At 40.8% G+C, this 25900-nt stretch overlaps 1 protein-coding gene across 2 annotated transcripts in view; it reads right to left on the bottom strand.

Annotated features, from left to right (window-relative positions):
• The window catches only part of cac (calcium voltage-gated channel subunit cacophony), an 86776-nt gene extending 67887 nt beyond the window's left edge, over positions 1-18889 (bottom strand). The window contains exons 1-2 of one of the 2 annotated variants that reach the window (XM_089593355.1): positions 18660-18889; positions 1103-1105 (exon numbers count right to left, since the gene is read on the bottom strand). In XM_089593355.1, coding sequence (XP_089449481.1) covers positions 1103-1105; positions 18660-18889 — 233 coding nt within the window. The remainder of the gene's footprint in view (positions 1-1102; positions 1106-18659) is intronic. The other variant, XM_089593356.1, reaches the window with a different exon arrangement.
• Positions 18890-25900: the final 7011 nt, after the last annotated feature.

Here is a 25900-nt window from a genome sequence, read left to right as displayed (position 1 = left end):
TTAATCTCTTGGACACATTGATATTATCGCCATAAGCGCATCGGCCGCAGCTATAATTTTGAATAATTCGGAATATCTAAATGTAATGGGAAGCATCATTCAACAAAACCACAATCCTTTTATTTACTACAAGTTGACATGTATATGCGCTTGAAAAATGTGCATCAGGCAGTTTATGAAACAAAAAACTAGACGAGTCGTCGAATTTATCCCAAAGCAAGCCTTCGTTCCATCCAACAAAACCAAGCTGGAAGATGGGAAAAAAAAAAATCCCTCTCGGTTACATAATGAATTATATGCTCTCCCGACGACTACACCTATCGAAACCACACTCGAGAGAGCAAGAAAGTCCTAAATCAACGCATCGCCGAAAATTCCACTGCCGCGATCGTTTCCATACAGCGACCGAATGGGAGGGGAAAAAAAAGCCGATACCCCTTGAAAACACAACTCCGTGACTCCAGCCGCCACGACCGAGAAAGGGACGTTGTTCTTGCAGCTCCGGCTCTCTTCGGGCTGAACTTGAAACGGCCCTCGATCATTCACGCCAGTTTTTCTCTCCCCCCCACCTTAAACCCTGCATGCACGCGCTCTCTCCCTCTCTTACGATTTCACACGAGCCGTCGGGCTCTTTATACTTTTTCCGAGTAGACGCGCGTGTCTTATTTCGAAGCTGTAGATTCATCAAAATAATCCTTTCGTTACGCCGGCTGGTATGAGAATGCGGGACACCCAAAAGGACAGAGAGAAATAAGTCAACGTATGTGTATGTAATCCAGGATGAGCCCCCCCCTTTTTTTGAGTTTAAATTTTACCTATCTAATCCTTGTTTTTCACCATAAATAAAAAAAAAAAAAAAAAAACCCTACACGTGACGCAATACCACATGTTTACAGTACTCTGATGTTAAATCTCTCCTCTCGTCCACTTTTCCTCTGTCTCTCGTCGTACCCAACCATCGGATCTTCAGCCCTTGACTATACCCGCGTAGTGGCAAAAAGAGCAGTCGCGTATCGCGTACGAGCGCAAGTTCAGCTGAACCCCATCGGAGGCCAAAAGGCTTCCTCGGGCCCTCGACCCACTCCTTCCACATTATATATACGTCCTGCGATGCGTATACGGGTTACATATACATACAGAGCTTGATGCGGGAGCATATCGCAGTACAGAGAGAGAGAGAGAACTCCCATGGCGTGGGGGATGAAAAGAAGGGGAGTTGGGATGCTGGGCGACCAAAGTGTCGTGAGTGGCGGGGGGTGGGCTTTTTATCTTGCCTGCTCCATTTTCCGTTTCATCCGGCTGGTGCTCCGTGGCCCAATTTCTGGCCTCCCGTTTTGTCCAGCGCCTCGGCGCCAGTCGAGTCATCATCCGACAGTCGTGTGGATATAATTATATATACATACCTATATGCCTTGTGCGTAAAAACTATTTTTCTCCCCCTTTCTATTTTTTTTCCTTTTGTTTTTTTTGTTTTTTTTTTTTTTTTTTTTTTTTTTCGATCGTGTATGTGAGGTACGTATATATACCGCGTGTATATATATGTTTGTGTACCAAAAGAGACGGAGGATGAGTGCAGTGGCTGACTTCTCGTATTTGGCCAAGGGGGGAAGGAGGATGGATCATATTTTCATGCGGTGCGCGACCCCTTCTTTATCCATCGTAAATTTCTCTCTCTCTCTGTCCATGTGGGTGTTTGCGCTTTTGCAGGGATATATGAAAGTATGTTTACCCATCGAGAAAGCACAGCTGCGTATTAATTTTACTTTTTTTTTTTTTTTCATAGCTCTTCTCTTTTTTTTTTAAGGAGATTTAGTTATAGTTGACACCGTCTAACCAACGATTTTGATATTTAGTCCAATCTCTCTCTTGTCTATTTTTAATCGCTTATTTTTCCCGTCTCATCCTTCGCAGCAGCTCCTAATAGCTGCACGTCTGTAGATGCATATATGTATATATATGTACACTCCTGGGCAACTTCTCACCACATGGTTTTACTTGACTGCTCTTTGTCCTCTGCACGGTGGTGTGTCCTGAAAAACTGTGCTACGATATTATAAGCACGTGAATGCAAAGACAAAAGTACTTTATTGAAAATTTTAACAAACAAACTCTGCGGTTGAGCCAAAATACACAAATAGTCAATTGAAAATATCTTGAGAAGCACTCGTGAGATAGAAATTCGGTAAGAAGCTCTTTTACTTATGAGATTATTCTGCAAACCAGAGATTTTTTTTTTTTTTCACAAATAAATATGTACAGGGGGGGGGGGGAAAGGAAGATGCTCTCCCGACTATCTACGACAGCTCGAAAAACTTGTGCCGTAGGTAGTTACCGGGCACTCGGTTTTCTTCAGCTCGGCGAGCCGGAAAAATCATCATCATGATCATCGCGCGATACGCTCATATACCTGATGGTTGTGCGCAGTAGGTTCAAGCCGAGCGGGTCTCTATACATGGAATCTCGCGAGTGACGTCGAGAGAGCTCGCCCCTTTGTTCGGGCTCCTGCCGTCAATACCCGTACCTTTGCATTGTCTGGCCGTATATTGTTGCACACATATATGTATATATTGTGTATGCTGCAGCACCAAAGGGCCTCGAGTTCAAAAGTGGGCCGCCTTGCGCTTACCTGTGCCCGTTGCACGGCCGACCCAGAGGCTTACGAAAAGCACGACGCTCTTTTTGTCTCGTCTCGTTCGCGCGTCACGCGTTTTTCGCGCCTCGCTGGCTCCTATGTATCTTATACACCTCACTGAAACTCAAGTTGATGACTATATATACGCGTAGGTGTAAATAACCGAGTGCTAACTGGTGCACAAAGAATCAGAACGAAGAGGCGCAGCGCTTGTTTTTCCTAAGCACCCAACTCGGAAGCACGGAGCCCTTGTCTTTTAAAAAAAAAAAACTAGTGTGTTTTGGACGACAAATCGGGGCGAGAGTGCAAAACGGGAGCAGAGGTGGAAGCTCCCTCTTGGCAAGGGAACCTCGGGGATAAACATTTCGAAAGCCCCCGCGTCAACTAGAGCGTCCGTCGGCGTGTTTTTTTTTTTTTTTTTGTTTTTTTTTTTGTATGCGAGAGGAAAGTAAAGTTTTTTGGGCAGTACATAATATACGTTTCACGGATGATATACTTTATGGAATTTCCTGTCGATAAAAATGAGATGAATTTCACTGCGGATATACCCATAGACGCGTTGTGGGGCGAAAAAAAAGCTCAACGACGCGACTGTTACTCGTAGTAGTGAAGTAGAAAAAAAAAAAAAAAACACGCGAGCTTGCGCTGATTCAATACGCGGTGAAATTAATCGAGCCGTACGGGGCAATGGAAGGATTTGCGGTTGTAATCCCGCAGAGGTCAAAGGCGCGCCTGTTTACTCAATGTCTCGCGATACACGCACACATCACCTCCGTGTGAGTGAAAAGAAAAAAAAAAAAAAAAAAATCGAGAACGACTGTGGCTACTAATGTACTTACTGTATACCTACGGTCCACTAGGTTGCGGTACGGGTGTTATATATTGGGGGCTTAGTGGAGCGAATCACATTTTGGCGCGTACTTCATTTAGAAGTTGGGAAAAATATGTTTGTTGGGACCAAAAAAATAATTCCCATCGTCTTGCTACTTGCCAGAAATTCACGTACCTACAAAGTTGAAAAAAAAAAAATCATCCGTTTTCCAAAAATTGATTATACCAGCTATGCAAATACACGCGGTGTCAGTTGACAAAATTTAGCACATAAAAAAACGATATCTCGGTTAACCCGTAATGCGTATGATATACATATAAATCAAATATCCCTTGGAGCAAACGCGTAAAACTTTGGCGAAGGAAGTTAATTTTGAGCTTGAAATGCCAAGTGGGTAGGGGCTCTACGTGGTACATATAATTCCCGGCAAATTTACAAAAATAAAAGGTCAGGTGGGTTTGATGTGTTGAATTAATACTTTTTTAAAGAATTTCTGAGCCTTTCTACCGCGGAAAAAAATTGTATTCTTTACAAAACAGAAGTTCTTTAAAAAGTATTAGTAAATTTTGTGGGATATATTAACGGGTGCTTAGAGATGTTTACAACCCTTAAATTTTTAAAAATAGTTTAAAATTAAATAGAACTTAATCCATACATTTGCAAATAAAGGGAAAGCACAATAAAATTAATTATTTAGGTATTCCAATTTGATACTAGTAGAATTGGTGCTCCACTTGTCAAAAATACTCAAAAGGCCGCTACTCTATACAACGCCGGAAGTTCGTAAATTCTCCAATAAAATGTTATCTCTTCTATTTTTCTTCTTCTTGCGGATTTTCAACTAAGGAAACATCTGTCCCTTTTCAAACTTTCTCCCAAGCCTACAAAATAGCTTTTATGAGTCCCTCGCGCGGGTCGGAGGAGGCTCATCTTTTGAACTCGTGTGAATCTTTTCCTACACTGTTTGTCAGCAACTTTATGGTAAATTTAAGTAAACAACCACAAGTGAAGAGAATTCATCGAACCCTATTGAGCAGAACTCGATGACTATTTTTTGCAACACATTACTTTGTCCAAATCTCTGATAAATCGTTGAATTTCTGTTAGTGTTGAGCCGAGTTAAGATCGTATTTATTTTTAATGATTTGCAATGAAAGCCTTTTAATTTTTAGTCACATGTAATTCGTGTAAATTTATTCAGTTCTTATTGATTCAACTAGAAATCTCAACACATTTATCATTGTAGATAAAAATATAAACTAACGTACCGAATCATAACCAAAGCTAATCGAATTCACTGATTAAAATTTTTTTTTTTTAGTTCATACCTTTCTTTATAAAACGTGCGTAACATAAAATCCAAAGCTAATAATTCGTTAATTTAAAAAAAATAAAATAAAATATCATCTGCAATTGTTTTTTAAGGAATTTATTTTTTTGTTTTATCACTGTTTTGCCGTAAAACAGTCTATATCAATTTGAACAAATAAAACTATAAGTATAAAAGGGTTTGAGCGTGATTTTAAATTACAGTAAAAACAATTTTTATTAAATCTAATATTTTTTAAATCTAAAAACAGGTATTCCATAATTCGACAGAATGAATAATAATTTTTGTTTTGAGCAAATTAATACTAAACTTTTTTGACTATTAAACAAAATTCTCAGCTCGTTAACAGGCTAATAATTGACAAATATTATTACTTTTTGTAATATTAGCGATTGCGGTATTTCTAGAAATAATTGTACAAAACTGCTGACCTTAACTTTAAATACAACAGGTCACAATGTTTGGGTGTCCTTTCGAGCGATTCTCCGGATACCGTTAAATACTTTGTAATCCTATAGGAAAGCAGTTTGTTTTGTTCGTTTCAGCCAACTAGCTTTTCCAGTATCTTTCCCATTAGATTTTCTCCCGAATCATCCAAAACATGCAGCATGTAGCAAATGCGTGAAAAACAAAAACTTAAATATTCAGTTGATGTTTGGCCGGAGTCACGATCGGACGTGTGCAGTAGCTCTTCGGTGCCTCGTTCGATAAGTACAAGTACCGGTTGGTCCCACACACATCGGGTATTGTCGAAACCACAAGGTTATCACATAGCAACCAATGATGCAGCACTACGAAGCAGTCATTCTGTCGATTCTGGCAGTTATTTTGTTCCATTGTTCGAGGGCAACGCCGATGGATAAAATGGAGGATGTAACAAGTGGTGATAAGGTGACACGTTCGTGGATTATTACGAATTTCAGCGATTTGAGTGCAGTCAATGATACGATCGAGTCTCCAAATTTTGTAATAAGGTTAAACCACACTATTATGGAAGGATTTGATATGAAATTGACCTACATTGTGAAATTTAAAATGCACTTTACGGGAAATCCAATTGGTGATAGCATCGACTTGGAAATGAAGCTGCATGATAGTCTACTTAGTGTTGCATATAACAATAACATTTCAATTAGAGCATCGTTGCTAAACAGTAAGAAAGAAATGATAGTGACAAAGATGGCAAATAATACTGAACTTCCATTTGATTCGATTGTATTGCCGAATTTTGTAACAAAAAACTTTGTCATGAATCCAAAAAATGACCTCCTACTTGATGATAAGTTAACTATTGTTTTTGAAATCACTTTTGATATCGCAATCAAGTACAAACACCTTTAACGACTGTAAACAACATCTAAATATCTGTGAAGGAGTTTATGAAATGATATTTGCAAATTAAGTTGGGCAACATTTTACATTCAATTTATTATTTAACACCCCACTGTAACACATTAAATTGTTTTCTGCTTAAAATTTTTACGTTCTTGAGGTCTCAGTGAAAATCAATAGATACGAAATAAAATATAATTATCTTTGTATCTGAAAATATTATTAAGAAATATTTTTTTTTTTTTTTTGTATGATATACATGAAAATCATACAATTTATTATTTTTGTACTGTAATCTTGGAATAAAATTAGAAAAATAAGTATTGAAATTCCTTAACAACACATAGTATAAGTAAACTTGATTATTGTATTTGCTTACAGAAAATAAAAATTGTTTTTTGTTTTAAATATTGTGATTTAATTATACCAACTACCATTAAAATCACTACTATTTTTCCATGTAAAAATGTTATGAACTTTTTTGCTAAGAATCTTGTAAGTACTTAGAATATATTTTTAGTTACGAGAGACCCTTAATTCAATATCCCGTTACTCATACTTTTTAGCAAAACATATGCTGTTGTTGCTCTATTTAAATCACTTTATTAGTGTGCATAGTCAACCTATTCAAATAACTTTTTATAATAAATTGTATATTTGACATAAAATTAACAAAAAATTATCAATTTTATGTGACGTAAGAAAAATTAATTTATGACAAAAATAAAAAGTCTGGTCAGTTTGATGCATTCAACTAATACTTCTTGAATTTTAAAACCTTTATATTGTGGCAAAAAATTGTTTTCTTTTACATACGACCATGATTTTTTTAATCTACATTTTCAGATGAATGAAGTTAATGTATAATAAAATAATTACGTAGGTATTCCAATTTGATATCAGTAGATTTGGTGCTCCACTGTTCAAAAATACTCAAAAGGCTTCTACACAGTGCGCTGAATATACGATGCAGGAAATTCGGAAATTCCCGAATAAGATGTTATCTCTTCTATTTTTCTTCTTCTTGCGGATTTTCGACTAAGGAAACATCTGTCCCTTTTCAAACTTTCTCCCAAGCCTACAAAATAGCTTTTATGAGTCCCTCGCACGGGTTGTGTATCGACAACGTCGTCTTTTCCTACGTTGTTTTCCAGGAAATCATGGTAAATGTATGTAAGCAACTACAAGTGGAGATACTTCATCGTACCACTCGTAACAGAATCTAGAAATGCATACGATGACTATTTTTCACAACACATTACTTTACCAAAATCTAAATTCCAACTTAATCTGTGACGGATTACTGAATTTCCGTTCGTGTAAAGTATTTTATTTTTAACAATTAGCTCTGGAAGTATTTAATTTTTTAGTTACTTGTAATTCATGTAAATGTAGACTGAATTATTAAATAGTGTTGTTTTAGTGATTAAATTTACCGAAATAAATTTTTTTTTTAATTAACATATTTATACTAAATACAGGTGAAAAGATCAACTATTACACCGAACTATATCATATTATTAATTACAGTAGCTAAGTTATCTAATGGAATTCAGGGGCCATCTACTTTATTGTAATATGTCTCTTACGTACAATATTCAAATTTGTTTTACTCACTGGTATTAGCAATTATTTTTGAGGAATTTTTATTTTATCACTATTTTGCTGTGGAACTGTCTTGACAATTTGAGCACATAAAACTATTAACATAAATTGATACGTACAAAATTTTGAATTGGAAAATTTTTTCAACTGTGGTGAAAACCGTATCTTTAAAGTTGAAAAATAATTATTCTACAATTCGACAGAATGAATAATTTTTTGTTTTGAGCAAATGAATAGTAAATTTTTTTGACTTTTAAAAAAAAATTCTCAGCTTGTTAACAGGCTAATAATTGACAAATATTATTACTTTTTGTAATATTAACACTTGTGATGTTTCTGCTGACCTTAACTCTACATGTAGCAGGTCACAGCAGTTGGGTCTCCTTTCGAGCAATTATCTGAAGACCGTTGAATACTTTAGAAGCCCATGGGAAGTGGTCCCAACCAATGTTTGTTTTGTTTGTTTCAGCCAATTAGCTTTTCGAGTATCGTTCCCATTAGATTTTCTCCCGAATCATCCAAAACATGCAGCATGTAGCAAATGCGTGAAAAACAAAAACTTAAATATTCAGTTGATGTTGGGCCGGAGTCACGATCGGACGTGTGCAGTAGCTCTTCTGTGCCTCGTTCGATAAGTACAAGTACCGGTTAGTCCCACACACATCGGGTATTGTCGAAACCACACGGTTATCACATAGCAACCAATGATGCAGCACTACGAAGCAGTCATTCTGTCGATTCTGGCAGTTATTTTGTTCCATTGTTCGAGGGCAACGCTGATGGATAAAATGGATGATGTAACAAGTGGTGATAAGGCGACACGTTCGTGGATTATTACGAATTTCAGCGATTTGAGTGCAGTCAATGATACGATCGAGTCTCCAAATTTTGTAATAAAATTTCAACAGTATATTATGGAAGGATTCCATTTGATGTTGGCTTATAATTTCAAATTGAAATTGCGCCTTAAAGGAACTGCAACTGATGATAGCATCGACGTGGAAATGAAGCTGCATCACAATTATATGTCTGCTCCCTTCTTGGAAGCGTCCAAAATTTTTTTAATCAAGGTATCATTGATAAATAGTATGGATGAAACAGTTATATCGAAGATTGGTTGTAACACTAACAGTCGGTCAAATACTGTTGAACTAACAAATTTTGTAACGAAAGATTTTCTCATGAATCCAAAGAATGACCTCCTACCCGATGATAAGTTAACTATTGTTGCTGACATTGCGTTCGACGTCTCAACTGATACAAAAGCCTTCAAGGACTGTAAAAAGCGTCAAGATACCAGCAAGAGGATTCTTTAAATGATAAAAAAAGTTTGGAAAAATTTATGGCAACAATTTATACTAAATATTTTTTACACTATCTTTTATTAATCTGTTTATTGCTCAAAATTTTACGTTCTTAAAGTCTCAGTGAAAGTTCATCAATACGAAATCAAATAAAATTATGTTTGTTTTTTTAGAATATCATTTTTTTTATCATCAACATGAAAATTAGACAAGTAATTATTTTCTTATTATGATTTTGAAATAAAATACAAAAAGTAAGTATTGAGATTTTTTAACAACATATTGTATACGTAAACTCAATTATTGTATCTGCCTGTAGAAAATTAAAATCATTCTTTTTTAACAAAATATTGTGATTTTATTATACCATGTAATTCAATATTATTTTTCCGTATAAAAATGTTATCTCTTTTTTTTTGAGAATCAAATTATTACTTACTTTTTAGTATTAACATTTGGTAATATATTCTCAGTAACAAGAGACCCTTGATTTAATGTCACTTTACTCATACATTTTAACACAACAAAAATATGGTGTCATTACTCTATTTGACTCACTTCATTAAGGTGCGTAGTTGACCTATTTAAATAATTTTTTCAATTAAATTATACATTTGGTTTACAATTCATCTAAAATGATCGATTTATGTGACATACTAAATTTTACTTTATAACAAAAATAAAAAATCTGGTAAGTTTGATATGTTCGACTAATACTTCTGGAATTTTGAAACTTTTATGTCGTGGCTAAAAATTGTTTTCTTTTACATGCGACCATGATTTTCTTAATCTACATTTTTAGATGAATGAAGTTAATGTATAATAAAATTAATGAAATAGGTATTCCAATTTTGCAAATGTACCAAATGGTGTTATACTTTTAAAAAATACTCAAAGGGACCGCTCCTTATACAACGCAGGGAATTCGGAAATTCCCCAATAAGCTGTTATCTCTTTTATTTTTCTGCTTCTTGCGGATTTTCGACTAAGGAAACATCTGTCCCTTTTCACACCCTCTCACAAGTACGCTGATCTTCTTACTACGCTGTTTTCCAGGAAATCATGGTAAATGTATGTAAGCAACTACAAGTGGAGATACTTCATCGTACCGCACGTAACAGAATCTAGAAATGCATACGATGACTATTTTTCACAACACATTACTTTACCAAAATCTAAATTCCAACTTAATCTGTGACGGATTACTGAATTTCCGTTCGTGTAAAGTAATTTTATTTTAACAATTAGCTCTGGAAGTATTTAATTTTTTAGTTACTTGTAATTCATGTAAATGTAGACTGAATTATTAAAAAGTGTTGTTTTGGTGATTAAATTTACCTAATTAAATTAAAAAAAAAAAAATTAACATATTTATACTAAATGTAGGTGAAAAGATCAACTATTACACTGAACTATATCATATTATTAATTACAGTAGCTAAGTTAGCTAATGGAATTCAGGGACCATGTACTTAACTGTAATATGTCTCTAATGTAAAATATTATTATTTGTTTCACTCGTCAAGTACACAGTTGGGTTCCACTCAATCGACGCCATGGGTCTGTTGCATATCGTTTTATCCCCTCCAGGTTTGTGGCCAATGAAACTGCTGCTTGCCCTAACTTTACACCGCTACTGGATTTTCTCGTATTGCAGGTCAAAAAAGTTGGGTCTCCTTTCGAGAGATTATCCGGAGACCATTGAATACTTTGGAATCCCATGGGAAAGCAGCTCCAACCGATGTTTGTTTTGTTCGTTTCAGCCAACCGGCTTCTCGTATATCGTTTCCACTGCATCCTCCCCTAAATCATCCTTAGTATTCGAGAAAAGCAACAAGTAGCGAACGCGTGGAAAAAAACTTCGGTGTACAGTTGATGTTTGGCTGGAGTCACGATCGGACGTGTGCAGTAGCTCTTCTGTGCCTCGTTCGATAAGTACAAGTACCGGTTAGTCTCACACACATCGGGTATTGTCGAAACCACAAGGTTATCACACAGCAACCAATGATGCAGCACTACAAAGCAGCCATGCTGTCGATTCTGGCAGTTATTTTGTTACATTATTCGAATGCAACGCCGGTGGATTTAATGGAGCAAGTAGAAGCGCGCAACGATAAGGTATCGTTTGTATGGGGCATTACGAATTTCTTTGCCATGAATGAAATGATGGAAGGTGTGGTCGAATCTCCATCGTTCGAATTGGAACTGAATCACACTGTTAGAGAAGGATTTGATATAAAAACCAAGTCGTCTTACACGGTGACTCTTTACCTCTTATCAAATGAAATTGACGATAACATTGACTTGGAAATGAAGATGGTTGGCGGACTACTCAACATGGTATGTCATAACGGCATTTTGTATAAGGCAACATTACTAAACAGTAGGAATGAAGAGGCAGTTTCAAAGGTGGGAAGTGCTTATGATCCTTCGTGTTTTTCGATTAAAATACCGGCATTTATAACGAAAAGCTACCTTAGGAACCCCGACAATAATATACTGCCCATTGGTGACTTTACCATTAGCTTTTTAGTGGCTTTAGATCCCTTAGTCTTAGAATAAACATGAATCAATACGAAAAAAAATAAAATTGTCTTTGTACTTTAAAATATCATTTAGAAATATATATATATATATTTTTTTTTATTGTTAACATAATAATCAGACGACTAGTTATTTTTTCATTACAATGGAATAGAATTTAAAAAATGAGTTTTGAAATTTTTAAACAACGTATTATACATGTAAACTCAATTATTGTATCTGTTTGTAGAAAATAAAAATTACTTTTCTTAATAAAATATTGTATTATGATTTAATTATACATGATTTTATTATACTAACTACCATGTAAATCAATATTGTTTTTCCGTATAAAAATGATATATTTTTTTTTAAGAACCAAATTATTACTTACACTTTGGTATTAATATTGAGTGATATATTTTTAGTAAAAAGAGACCCCCTTGATTAAATGACAGGTTACTGGTAATTTTTTGGTTAGTGTACGTATTCAACCTTCAAAAATAAATTTTTCGAATAAATTGTATATTTGATATCAAATTAACACTATCAATTTTTTTGTGAAAAAGAATAAAAGCAATGAACCCTTAAAATAAACATAGTAGCTGCGAAGTAACTTGAATGAAAAAATGTGATTAAAAAATAAAAGTTGATGCACATATTTTAAACGTCCCAAAGCAAAGTCTATCGTATCCTCAGAAAATATATCACACAAGGTCATGTAAGTTTGATGTGTTCAATTCTACTTTTTCAAATTATTATGAAGCCTTTTCTACACCCACACGTATATACGTAAATTTTCCGCTGAGCAGGGAACATATCAACAGCGTTGAGGATCACTCGAAAAGTAAGTATTTTTTTCTCCCAGACCACAGCGATGGAAAGAGAAAACACGTGAGCAGTCGCTCGAAAACACCATAAGGATGCAGTCCGAAGGCGCGCGCGATACATCGAGCCATTCAGAGCCATTGGCCGCCCATCTGTTATTCCGCTCGGACAAAGTTCGCCCCGTTCCTTACAGGAAAGACACCGACGCTTAAGCCCGTGAGTGAGAGGTTTGATGTACTTTTTTTTTTCACTTTCATCATGCATCGGTCTTTCCTATATGCCCACGTGAACGGGGCGAACTTTGTCCGAGCATGTCTCTATGACGCGCCGTGGGATTGCACATTGCACCCCGAAGAGACAATGTCCGACATTTGGGTCCCTCATGGGCCATGGGGAAAGGCGCGAGTTTGAAAACACCATTTTTATAGTATCATGTACGTCAATATACGTTTTGTTTTCTCACTGCCTCATTGAATGAGAACCAAAAGGTCAATACCTATATCCAACATCCATATGAATACTTGTTTTTTTTTTTTTGCTATTTAAAAATTTGAGTACGCGAATGTGAAGTGTGTGTGTAAATAGTAGCCCAAACTTACCTCTTAGCGCTCCCACGATACTGGAAATTTAATGAAACAATGTACTAACGATGTATAATCCCACGCAAAGAATAATCAACTCGATTTTGTCAGCTCGGCCGATAGGTGTACATGTACAACTATGTGTACGTGGATTTTCTTTGATTACAGGCTTGCGCAGTCGAGTTTTCTTTTTAATCGAATCACCCGATACATCGATCAAAGGCTCCTTTCAACCGCTTGCGTCTGCCCGCCGATCGTACCCTTTGGGGGGATGGATTCTCTTTTGGAAATTCATAACACCCTCCACACACGTGCACACGCGAGAAAAGGGACGGAAAATAAGGGGGGGGGGTCGAGGGGAAAGAGCGGATTAATCCGGACACCTGACTTTGAAAGGTTGCTGACGCGGTACATGCATCCACTTCATGGATGATACGAATAAAAGATTTTGTGGAACCGAAGGTCGAGTAGTGTCGCGCGTACCGAGCTCCTCCTCTCCGGGTTATTGGGTGTGCTTTGTCGAATCTCGCTGAGGGATGACCCTTTCGGGCTGTATACATATACACAATTTTGGATTTAATCGGATTTTTGCTTTCTTTCTTTTATTTTGCACTAAAGCCTTACGAAAAGTACCTGTATTACCTTATACATGTGATGCAATTTTGAAACTCGGTAAAAAAATTGTAAAAGTAACTCAGTATTTTTCATCGCTCCGTGGCGCGTGTTGGTAAAATTTCACCCTTTCCTCGAAAGCTCACGGCTAAAAATAACTTTGCACGCACGCAGCGCTTGGGTGGAATTAAAAAAAAAAAAAAAAGGCCCGACCCACGCGTTCAAACGCCGTATCAGAGCTGCTCGTACGCACACGCAGAAATTGAATAAACTCATCCTCGGCGAGAGTGCAGCTGAAAACAAAAAAAAATTAAATTAAACTGCTCTAATCGTCGAGCGCATCGCTGGCCCGATCCAATCAATTTATAGGGCAGTCGCAGGCCAGCTGTATCTGCGGATAACATGTTTTATTACAACGCCTCCCCGGGTAATGCGATTTCCATTTGCACGCCATGGTAAAAAAAAAAAAAAAAAAAAAGGTCAAGCTCGAAAAATATAGGACGCCGGCGCGTCTTTGCAGTGAAATTTCCGCTGCGATACGCATATACATACATACATGTACTCTTTTTTTTTTTTAGCTCCGAAACGCGTTTCCACCGCGTGGGGCTTCGTAAGTCCGATGCACATTGCGCTATACGGCTGGCCGCGCGAACTCGCCCCCGCTGCTGCATCAGCTGTTGTCGACCTCGTCTCTCTCTCTCTCTCTGTGTGTGTGTATCCGCCCTCTTTTATATGCATATATGCGCCATATACGCTTACGATAAAATAACGAGTGCTCGTATGGTTGGATCATACCTTGCGTGATGGGTGCGATTTTATATTTGGAAGGGCGTCGCGAGCTTGTTTGAATTAAATTTCATCCATAGGTATACTCGTGACAGGGATCTGTGGCGTGTCTATATAGAGAGGGTCGGGGGAGAGGAGGCCCTCGTGTTTACGAGAACACCCGCCTCCGGAGAGAATTTACGCGCAATAAAAGACTTTAATTAAAGAGACAGGCGGGTACATTATAATGACGATGGGTGCACATGTGGAAAGATATGTGTACATGTGCAGGCGCGCGCGAGGGAACGCGAGCGGAGGAAATGAGAAAATGTATTTTTTAGTAGGTGCATGTACATATACAACGTGGTGCAGTGGCTCTCGCATCCTTTTACACCCCCCCCCCTTCGAGAAGCGATTTTTTAATCGCGTGGCAAAAACACTCGGGGACCACGTTTTTTCTGGGATACGAGTCCTTGAGAGCTCATCTCCGTCAGCCAAATAATCGGATGTACATCTGCTCTCTCTCGCTTTATATCCCGGTTTACTTTTCGCCCTTTTGGTTAACGAAGGGTTTTCCGAATCGCGATCGTTGCAGACTAGTACCCAAGTAGAGCTGTCGCCACGGAAGTGTGGACCGTGTTGCAGATTTTTAAGGAGGAAGGAACGAAGTGAAAAAGAAATCCATCTCGGCCTATGTAGGTTAAAAGTCTCTCGGGATCCTCTCGGTGCGATTTCAGCAATTTTTTTTCTTCTTTTTTTTTTATTATTCCGGAGCCCGAGAGAGAAAAAAAAAAGAAGGGACGTCATTTTCTTCTTTTTTTAAAATATTGATATGAGAGAGGAGGGGGACAAATATCGTGTCGGTTTATTGACATATTCGTCGACGACAGTCGTTGGTATAATTATTCCGCCCTTTCGTGTGTCACGAACTCGACGTCCCATGTATCGAGCACGAAAGAGGAGGCTCGCGCTCCTGTTTCAATCGCTCGCATCGCACTTTTCTCTATTTACGACGAATAAAGGAAAAACACGAGAGATTGGGGCAAAAAAGCTCCCCATCGAGCCTTTCTCTCGTTCAACCACTTGTATAATTACTACTCGCTTGTCTCCTCTTTTTTTTTTTTTTTTTTTTTTTTTTTTCATCGTTCAGATACTATTAGTCTCGCTTAATTTAGCACCCCATTGGTTTTTATAATGCAAGCGTTTTGATTTTCTTGTTTTTTCATATATTCAATGTACAACAGCAATATTCGGCTGCATTTATCTGATGTGGCTTTTACCTACATGTTTTAAAATTGCTATGTCGATTGAATTTATCCAACATATCCCAGAGAAATTACTCTTCGCGAGATTTGGATAAATTGAAAAATGTTTTTTAATGTGCCCTCAGCATCGAGACACAATGAAAGCGAGTCCACCTGATTGAGAGTTGTAGTTGAAAGAATCATAAAACGGCAAGATTTCCGTGAATTCCAAGGAAAAAAAAAAAAAAAGTAGAGGTTCCCACAAAAAAAAAAAAAAAAAAAAAAAAGATGCTAAACAGCGATTAAAACTTGCTTTCGTTTTCCGCGCTCTTGACTCGCGCACCCCCGCACAGCCGAAAAGCAACGACGAGTCCCGGCAACCCTGTTACTCTAAAGAAAAAGGGGGGGGGGAAAAAAAACATGCATTCACTCCTTTCAATGTATCAGGTGCATTGAGCAAAGAGTGACGAAGAAGAGGCTCACGACACGAAGTAGAGGAGGAAAAAGAGGTGAGCTTGCGCTGCGAAAGCTCCTCCCCCCTCTCTCTCTCTCTTATTCCGAGGCAAGCGCGCGAGCGAGGGAGAGGGCAACAGAGCTGGCACGCGCAATGCGGGTATTGATTCACGGCAGCAGCGGCAGTGGCGGAGGCACCACCAGCACCGCGCCGGCCCTGCCTCCCCCTTGCGTGTATATATATATATATTTATACTCCACGTATATGGCTGCAGTTACCCATCCACGGGAGGCAAAGTATCAGCTCTACATACATATAAACGTACATATAGAAGCACATGCGTGTCTTTTGTTGTTATTTTTTTTTCCTCTCGCGTGCGCCACCCCCGCATCACCCCGCTCCGTACACCTTGCCCATGCACCATTGTATATATCATAAAAGTCTCGGAGAGAGAGAGCAACTATATCCGCCGACTCTCAGACGCGCTCTTTCCAATTTTTTCCTTTCTCCGCCTAGCTTTCATCAACTTTTCATACAATACTCGAGACTCCCGCCCTCCCATTGTTTAGCTCTCGATCTCACTCTACACACGCCCAGGGCTGAGAGTGCACCCCCACGGAAAAAGTACTCCCGAGTGCGGCCCAAGAGAGGTATATATATATACTTTTATCTCCGCGCAAGCACACGGTAGGCATGTGTATGTTACACCATGGAAAAAAAAAAAAAAAAAAAAAAAAAAGAAAAGACCAGAGAGGATGTTTGAAAGGGAGGGAGGCTTTGGTCGCGGGGAATTGATTTTTCGGCCTCTCCCTCTCTTTTTCCGCCCTCCCGACCCCCCGTAAAGAAGCAGGCAGAGCAACGACGGCGGTGAGGAGGGTACGGTATCGTTCCGTCCCGACGTCTTTATGGATCGTCGTCGTCAGGGGTGCACTAAACGTCGACGCCGAGTACACACAGAGAGCCTCAATGTGGGGGGGAGGGGGGGGGGTGCAACGCACGGCAATATACCTACTCTGGTTAAAATTCCTCCGTAGCTACACTGCAATACATATACAGTCACACGCGCGCATATGTGTATGTATATCGAGAAGAAAAAGCTGATTGGACGCGCCATATAGGGGCGGGGGGGGGGAGATCAACGCGCGTACACGTAGGGTGTGTATGATCGCGTGGACGAGCGGGTCGAGCTAAAAATAAGGGCTGCCCTCCCTCTGCTGGAGGTGGTCAAACAATCGAAGAGCAATCGATACCTTTGCCCCGTGGGTGTACATATCCATACATCATCACAAACGGGAGATGGAAACGCTTTGCTGAACCATGTCTCGCATATACATATGGTACACTCAGTACAGGTGCAGCTTTTTCCAGTATATGTACGTGGATCGGCCGGGCCTCCGTAAGTATAATCGCGCAAAGAACACGAAACAGGAGTAAGTACGGGGACACCGGCGCCATCTGCGGACTGGATCGAGCGGGGGTGTAGGTCAAACGGTACACGAGTCGGTGTTGGTCGATAAAAGCTCTATGGAAAGCCCCACCGGGTGAGCTTGCACAAGCTCGGCACGTGACAGAGCTTTTTGCTTTACTGTACCGTCGGTAAGTTATTTGCCCTGTGTCGGTACAATATTATATACTCGGGGGTTTTACCGACGGCACGTACAAGATTTAAGGAGGTTTGGTAGTGAAACAAGGAAATCGCAGAATTGCACGAAATTGTAATATGATATACTATTAACGAATCTAAGCCCACGGGAATTTTTTCAAAATTCTTTACCGTCCCGTTTTTGAGTATTTGATCACCAAAATATGTAAGAATAACATAGCCTCTTATGGGAGCCATCTTTTTGTTTAAAAAAATATAAATCGGAATCGCAGGTAATTATGATACTGTTCCCAGTTTGAAATAAGCATTAGATATACTATTATCTGTAAGAAAAATTATACCCGTACCAACTTAAAAAAATATCAGTAAAGTAGAAACGCACCCTACCCCTTTTCCCCGCAAACGAGGTGGTACCAAAGCTCCTTAAAAGCTCATTTCTGCTCATCTACCGTTTATATCTTCACCGACGGTTGTGGTGCAAAGAGAGGGTATACGTATACCGAGGAACACTTGTTGAGACCGAGGCGACGTTTTGTGTCTCTATTTTGCAACACGCGTGGGTCCCGCCACGCGCCCAATAAAAAGGGCTCAGTGGGACGGTGTGTAATTATTCGGTGGAGGGTAAATAATTTGTAACGACACATACGCTTATTCTGTCCTTCGTTACGTTCGAGCGAAGGGTCGTTAATATTCACCCTTCGCCGACCAATATACTTTAGCGCCATTTTGGCCGTATTTAATTTTAATTCGGCATTGAAACTATTGCACTCCAATGACTTTTACTAATTTCATGTGGCAGCCAATGTGTGTGTCAACATACGTCACACGAGTCGACAAAGCAAGGGTCGTTTAAGAATGAAAAGAAATCGATTCTTCCCCCCCCCCTTTTTTTTTGTTGCCAGTGGATTACCTTAATTGTACGATCGTACAACTATCACGAATTGCGTGTAAAGGCATTGAAATGGGTATGAAATCGTATTGTATGTAAATAAGCGAGAGTCCATGAAAACTCACATGATGTCGCCGAGCTTGAGGCGGGTCTGGACGAGGGCGCAATTCTTGTGGTCGCTGGTGGTAACTGCGGTGCGGCGTCTAGCGTACCTGGGCGCGTCGGAGGCGGGCAGGCCACCCGCGCCCTCCGGGCCGCCCGCCCCGTAACTGCCGAGGCCCGACAGTCCCCGCACCATTGGACTGCTGCCCCGCCGGCGCGTCGAAACGTGCCGGCCTCCCACGCTGCCCAGCATCCTGTAACATAATTTTTTTTTTTTTTTTTTTTTTTTTTATACATAATATTGATTTTCTTCCAGACTCCAGCTAAGGGATATGCAAAATATATAGCTACAAAATATATACCGAGCGACAGAGCAGCAGGTATACACAGTGTTGAAGTTGCAAAGTTCGCTTCAATTAAAGAGTTTTAGCTCGAAAAATTAATCGATGGAGGAAGCGGACCAACCGTAGAGTCGAAGTTGGGGTGAAATTGCAATTGGCCCCCCAATAGAGAAGGTTTCAATGCAAATTTGTTAATTTGCACGATTGACTTTTTTTTTTTTTTTTTTTTTTTTTTTTCTTTCTTTCCGATCTCGAGCTCGAGTGTCTCGCGGACGCGTCTTCAAATGGCCGTGATCGAATAATTGCCATGACTGACGGGTGGGGAGGCCCAAAGGGGGAAGATCCAATATCTCGTAAATAGCCGGGCGAACAAAGAAATAACCACAAGCAAGACAAAACCATATACCGAGAGAAAGTCGATCGAGATTCGACGATGGCAATTTCCTGGCACGCACTTGACGCAATGTACCGCTATATACGGACACACAGTTCGTGCGTGTATATACCCTCTCATCAGCCGCCTCGAGTGCGCTTTGGGATGAGACTTTGTAATCGTGGGAGGCGATCGACAGCCGAGTGTAGTCTCTGTTTGCCGTGTGCCTATATATTATACACACGTACAGACACGTGCCGATTTCCCGACACTTTCGCCCCGTCGGAGCATCAATCGAGCCAAACAACCCCCCCTCGATCCCTCTCCTTCCAGGAGCGCGTGATCGGCTGATCCAACCTCGGGGTGCCGAACGCGCTACCGATCGTGTTATTTTGAAGGTACGAACCACGTGCTCCCCGACGTCGCCGTCGAGCTCCAGAGAAAACAAAACCAAATGTTTATCCCTCCCTCCGTCAACCTTCCGGTGAGCGCGTAAGTACAATCAAATGGAAAAAAAAAAAAAAAAAAAAAAGTGATCTACCGGGCCATCAACCGAGTCAGCCCAAAGTTGACGCACCGTCATTCTTCCATTCCTCTTTATTGTTCTACTGCGCTCATAGCACGGTTAAACCGTTCATTTTCCAGCACGAAAGACGCTCCGGGAAAGTATACACGCGGGGGAGGTAATTCAGCTCGGCGGGTTCCGAGCGGAGGGGGAGATCGATAAGCGGCCGCGATCGTAAATCCTTGGGCACGAAATTCGCCCGTGTAATCAACTCGTCGGCCCGCACACCTACAGGTACACACGTTTACACTGGCTCCTCGAGACGAGGGGGTAAAGACAGCACCTACACATGCCCGAAATTACCTCGTCGCACTCGAGTCTTTCGTATACAAAAAGTCGCTCGGTTTACCGAGTCTACGTCTGTGAGATATCTTATTGCCTATACTGACGTGCACCGGTAAATCATGGGTACGGTTACGCACACACCTCGTGTCCCGGCAATCACCGAAATATTGAAACTTTGGTCACCACTGGGGTAATCTCACACCTCCATTATTAAACGTTATCAAATTTACCATAGTTTCGCGGTATCTGCTTAATCAACCGTATGTATTAATCTCTCGAGGCGTGACGGAAGAATAACCGCACGTCGAGAGAGGCTCCATAATGCAGCTCCGGCGACGCTCGAGTGTCGGAGTGTACGAAATCTCGCGTTAATCTTTCCCCCCGTGCGTGACCTTCTCCGCGTATAGCGATGATATATGATGACCCGATACGCGTACACTTATATACACACTAGGAGTGGGGTCTTCTCAGCTGCGGTACAATGACGGTTATAATTATGTCTTTGCCGTGGAGGTGAGCTTTGACGGAGTCGCGATGATGATCGATGATACAGGTGCGCTGGGGTATCACCCAACAAAGGGGGCGGACCATTGCTTTCGCGCCACCGTCAGCTGATGCTCTTCTCCGATTAATCGTTACCCTCCTACGTATATATATAAAGCTCTTTTGGCTCCAGCGTCGCGATGATTCATCGCGGAAGGACCGGATTCGAACTACCACTGTTGCTCCGCTCTGGTTCATTTGGTGGTGTATGTATAATTATATACACATCCAATATGTAGGTACTGCGCTGACAGACGGGCGTATTATATATAATCGTATTATCGCGTGACGATGCGGGAGTGTTTACGTCGAAATGCGGTGTCTGCTTATGTACCGCGTGTATACGATATTACGTATACCGTTGACACGCGTTGCGTTAACATATTACAATGTAATTGTATATCTACCATGATATTAGAGAGTTAATTAGAGGTGCTGAATTTTTTGGTATATACAAGTGATGATGGGTGCACTTGTTGTACACGTAATAATACTACACGTTGTACTATAGTAATTCTCACTAACGGTCGATAATTATCGTTTTATTGTGATAAGTTTTAATGATATACTCGCGAGCGTTGATGATGTGAAACCTTATAGGTATGAGCACCCTTTCTTGCGTTATAAATCAAGATGACTGTAAAAAAAAAAAAAAAAAACACGCACTGCGCAAACTTGGGACAAAAAATACGTGGCCTATAAACTATACGTGTCGTGGCCTGTATTCCGTCCCGATGGGGCCAAAGTTATCGATCGTCGGCGCGCGAAATCAATTTACCCGCGAACAGTCCTCTGTACGCGCGTCCCTGTGCGCTATCAAACCCGCACACGTAATAATTGTTTAAAAGTGCGTGTATACGTGCCCCCGGCGAGTAATATATAGACTTTTCCTTTCACGCGGCTGTCGTGTACGGGGGCCGTAACGACTTGCAAACTAGGTGGAGTGGAGTGCCCCTCTCGCAACCCTTGCTGTTTCATTGATTTTATATCAGATTTCATGCGGAACGAGTGGTGTGCACATATTTGTACGACATGTGGAACACGCGTGCATTAAAAAAAAGAGAGAGAGAGTCCAATAGAGCGTCCAAGAGCTCGGTGAACGCCACGTTGTCTCTATACTGAGAAAAAATAATAATAAAAGTTACAGAGGAGTTCCAGCAAAGTTTAAACAGTAAACCTTACAAGGGTATCGGTTAATAAATTTTACTTTCCAGCGTTGTAATTTTTACATTTCGAACCATAATTCTTACTGTTTAAACAATATAATAAGTTTTTCCTACTTTGCCAACTCGAATCCAATTAAATGAAGAGCAGATTGGAATTTCTTTACAATTTACATGATGTTTTTTCTCTGATTTTATCAACGTATTATATAAATATATTGGTGCAGATGAGAGGGCACAAGCGCATAGATTGAAAACCCCGAAATATCCGGTGGCGCGACGCATTGCGCGATGATTTTTCTAATCGGAACGTCCCCTGCATCCCCGTAAAATTGGATATTCACCGTCACCGCGTGCTCGTACGCGCACATAATATATAACACGGAGCGGCTGCGCGTATAGACGCGAGGGTCATCGGATTAACAGCACCAACATACCGCGTTAGCGGACGCGCGCGAGCGACTCGATTTTGCCCTGCGTTTCAATTACAACCCCGCGACTCTTGAACTGCGACCCCCTTACACGCATAGGGTTCAATCCAAATTCACGTTTAGCTGCTTGGTTATTTTTTGTCCTCGAGCGCGAAACATGTACCTACGCGAGAGATGTGAAAAGTTGGACGGAGAGAAAGCACACTTGTATATGATACGCAATAACGATCCCTTTTGAATGACGCAAAGTGCGACGAGCGCAAACGAGTGTAGAGAGCTGAAAAGGAAACACACAGGAAAGCGAGCCTTCACCGAAGCGCGAGTGATTGTGTTTTACAAACACGCCGGGGCGCGTGTGATGAGGATTTTTTTTTTTTTTTTTTCTTTTTTTTCTCGCAAAGCCAAAGGGACAAAGAAAGCTTGACCGGCACTCCTGGAGGAAACCCTGTTTTTTTTCTTTTCTTTTTTTTTTTTTTTTTAATTACCTCCGTCCGGGTCACGCGTGGAAGAGAGGGAATTACAAGCCCGCTGAAATACACCCTACTCGAGCTATACGTATACGGAAAAAAATTTAGAACAAACTCCGAAATGAAACCGATACGAGAAGCAAAAACAGAGATCAGATCCGGAGAAAGCGAAAGTCTTTGGTACCCAATACCCTACATATACATATGTACCTACGCGCGTTGGCGCAGCAGATCGGCGCTCGTGAAATTTCCGGAGCGGCGGGCAACCTGTTGCTATGGCACCCGCGCCGGAGCTCACATGTACCTGCATGTACACACAGTAGTTTTTTGTGGCATAGTTAAATATGTTGCAGCTTATCCGTCTTACTGGCGAGAGTTGTTATAGCGATACATATATATATATATATATATATATATATATATATATATATATATATATATATATATATATATATATATATATATATATATATATATATATATATATATGTACGTACACCCGCGGATCCCCGGCCGGGAGCTGCGACCTGTGTACGTATATAAGTATTATATCATATGGTGCAACTCGTACATGAAAATCTATTTCTTCCTTACCGGAAAACCCCGTAGTAACGAACGAGGGGGACTCTATCTCATGGGGGGGGTGTGGAAAAAAAGAAAAAAAAAAAAAAAAGTTTATTTTTCCCTGATGAGACGCCAGGGTTGATTTTTCCTCTCCTTCGCGTCGCCCGTCAGATTCGCTTCTATATCGGATGGGGGTTGGGCTTAGGGAGTAAACACTTTTTATGAGCTCGGTCGAAGTGGTTTTTAGTATAGGAGCCAAGCTTCAATTTACCCGTCCTAGAACGAACTCGAGGGTAAGACCCTACACGTGCTGTTGCGAAAACTTTGCCCTGAAACTTGCTCCGTGGCCGCGTTTGCACCCGATGCTTAATATACGACCCCCCTCTCTATACATATACATGGTTGGGTACTTTAATCGCGAGTTATACATTTTCGGATTGAGAATGAAAAATCAACTCCCTCAACGACACCCCGTAGCCTTGGACTCGAGATCGATAACCAAGATTCAAAAAAGGGCTCGTTAGATTATTCCGAGGGGGGGGGGGAATCAAAAAACAACGCTACTTTGATTTCTAAATAGATCCTTCTTGTTTTTCCCAAAGTAGGTGGCCTATGTACTCTGCTCGAGTAAATAATTCACCCAAGAGGGAGACAAAGCGTGCCAGTTGGTAAACGCAGGCCTGGGCGTAATATTTTTCACTCGGAGGTGACGGCTCGCAAACTCCACCTGTGCCCGGCCACCACGATCTCGAGCTCGGGAGTTTGGAGTTTCGCGGACAGAGGCTGGCCTCGCTTGAATCGCGCCGCTACGCAATCGAGCCTCTCTCGAGCAAAGTTAGATCCGTCGAGGGGCTACTTTCCCGTAACAATTATCTGGCCACGCGGTGGGAAAGTTTAAACGCCAACCGAGTACATAAATCTGTCTTTCCTCCCGCTAAGATTTCTTCATGGCTCGTTGAGTACTTGTATACCATCCGATCGATCCTCAAACTTTTTCCTCCCCCCCAAGTACAGCTGTTCTCTCGCGAGGACGTATGATAAACTCGACGTGGAAAAAAGAATAACAATCATAACAACCACAAAAGAAGAAGAAGAAGTTGAAAAGCCCTTACGGATAAATTAAGATCGGCGCCTCGGCGTTAACGAGCGTCGTTTCGCGGCGCCTTTCTTTCGCCCCGTAGACTGTGAAGAAGAAAAAAATCACCCCCTCCCACCCTCCGTGTAAGGGACTCCGTCCTTACTTTCACGCCGACGCGTCTGGGCGGTTTATATTTGCCACGTCGCCAACTTCGAGGGGCGTTACGATTTCGATGCATACCCTACAATGCCCGGGGATCGGTTCATTCAGTGCGGTGTTTCTGTATACACGCTGAAATTCTAAAGGCATTCCTTGGAAAGTCATGCGAGTGGTTCTCGCTTTTTTTTCAGCCTATGCGAGCCGTGGGGGAGGGAGATCGATCGGGGCGATTCACGGGGGCCCTTTCGCAGGCCACTTTGGCAATCTTCCATCGCGCGTAACCCACATCGGGGAGTTGGAAAAAAAAAAAACTCGTAAAAGCACGGTTCATAAATATATATATATACTTTCTCCCCCTTCCACCGTGTGTGTGTATCTCACCGTGGGTTTGAATTTTCGTCGGAGGACTGGAAGGGGCTTTTTTGAAATCGAGCGTCAAGTAGGTACGTGCGAATCGCATTGGAGTAACTCGTTTGTGTATATACATACGGATGGACAGTTTTATTGCCACGTGTTGGTAATTCGAGTTAAATCAAGGGAGGGAACGGCGAAACGCCCCCTCGAGAATATTATGTGAAAGAATAATTTAGTACTTCCTCCTCTCCCTCAATAAATTAGGTACTTGATGTGTTGATTTGTTCGCGTTCGATGCAAAGTTATATTGTATTGACCGAATTAAAATGAATCTGCGTAACTTGGGCCTGTAACTGAGATCCCAAGCGTGAATTATTTATTTGCGGAACTGTGCCAAAAATCAATCTTAAAAATTCGAAACTGTGCATAAAATGTTTAAATGCAACTTACGTCTCGCGATTCAGTCCAAACGGTCACTTTAGGAATTATCGGGGAAAAAATCCATCAGCGTCGCCTTGTACACGTACACGCGGTATGATAGCGAGGCCGGGAACAGATGCCGAGGATTTAGAGTCCGTAAATTGCCGGGCGTGCTGGGGAGCCGGCTAATCGCGTTTAATCAATACCAAAGTAATCTAATCAATCGGGCCGCGGAAGGCCGGTGTGGAAGTGGAGGCTCGCTGCTTTCGATAACAGTCTTTGGGGCGCGAGGGTAGCACGGGGTATATAGGTTTTCTGTGTGTTTTCACTCCTTGAAAGACCATTTTTTTGTTTTTTTTTTTTTGGAACAAATGGAGTATCCCAATTTACTCATTTTCTCGTATGTTTGGGCAATTTCACGTAGTATACTCTACAAAAAATGGCTCCATGGCAAAAATGGATTTTCGATTCGTCGTACTCAGAGTTTTCAATTTCATCTACCATCAATGGGTACCATGTAC

Source organism: Copidosoma floridanum, unplaced genomic scaffold, assembly GCF_036245765.1.
Source record: "Copidosoma floridanum isolate Cflo_tuat_1 unplaced genomic scaffold, Cflo_Japanese_pri ptg000019l, whole genome shotgun sequence".
NCBI lineage: Eukaryota > Metazoa > Arthropoda > Insecta > Hymenoptera > Encyrtidae > Copidosoma > Copidosoma floridanum.
The sequence above is the reverse complement of the archived record's forward strand: the minus strand, read 5'-3'. Positions and strand labels throughout refer to the sequence as shown.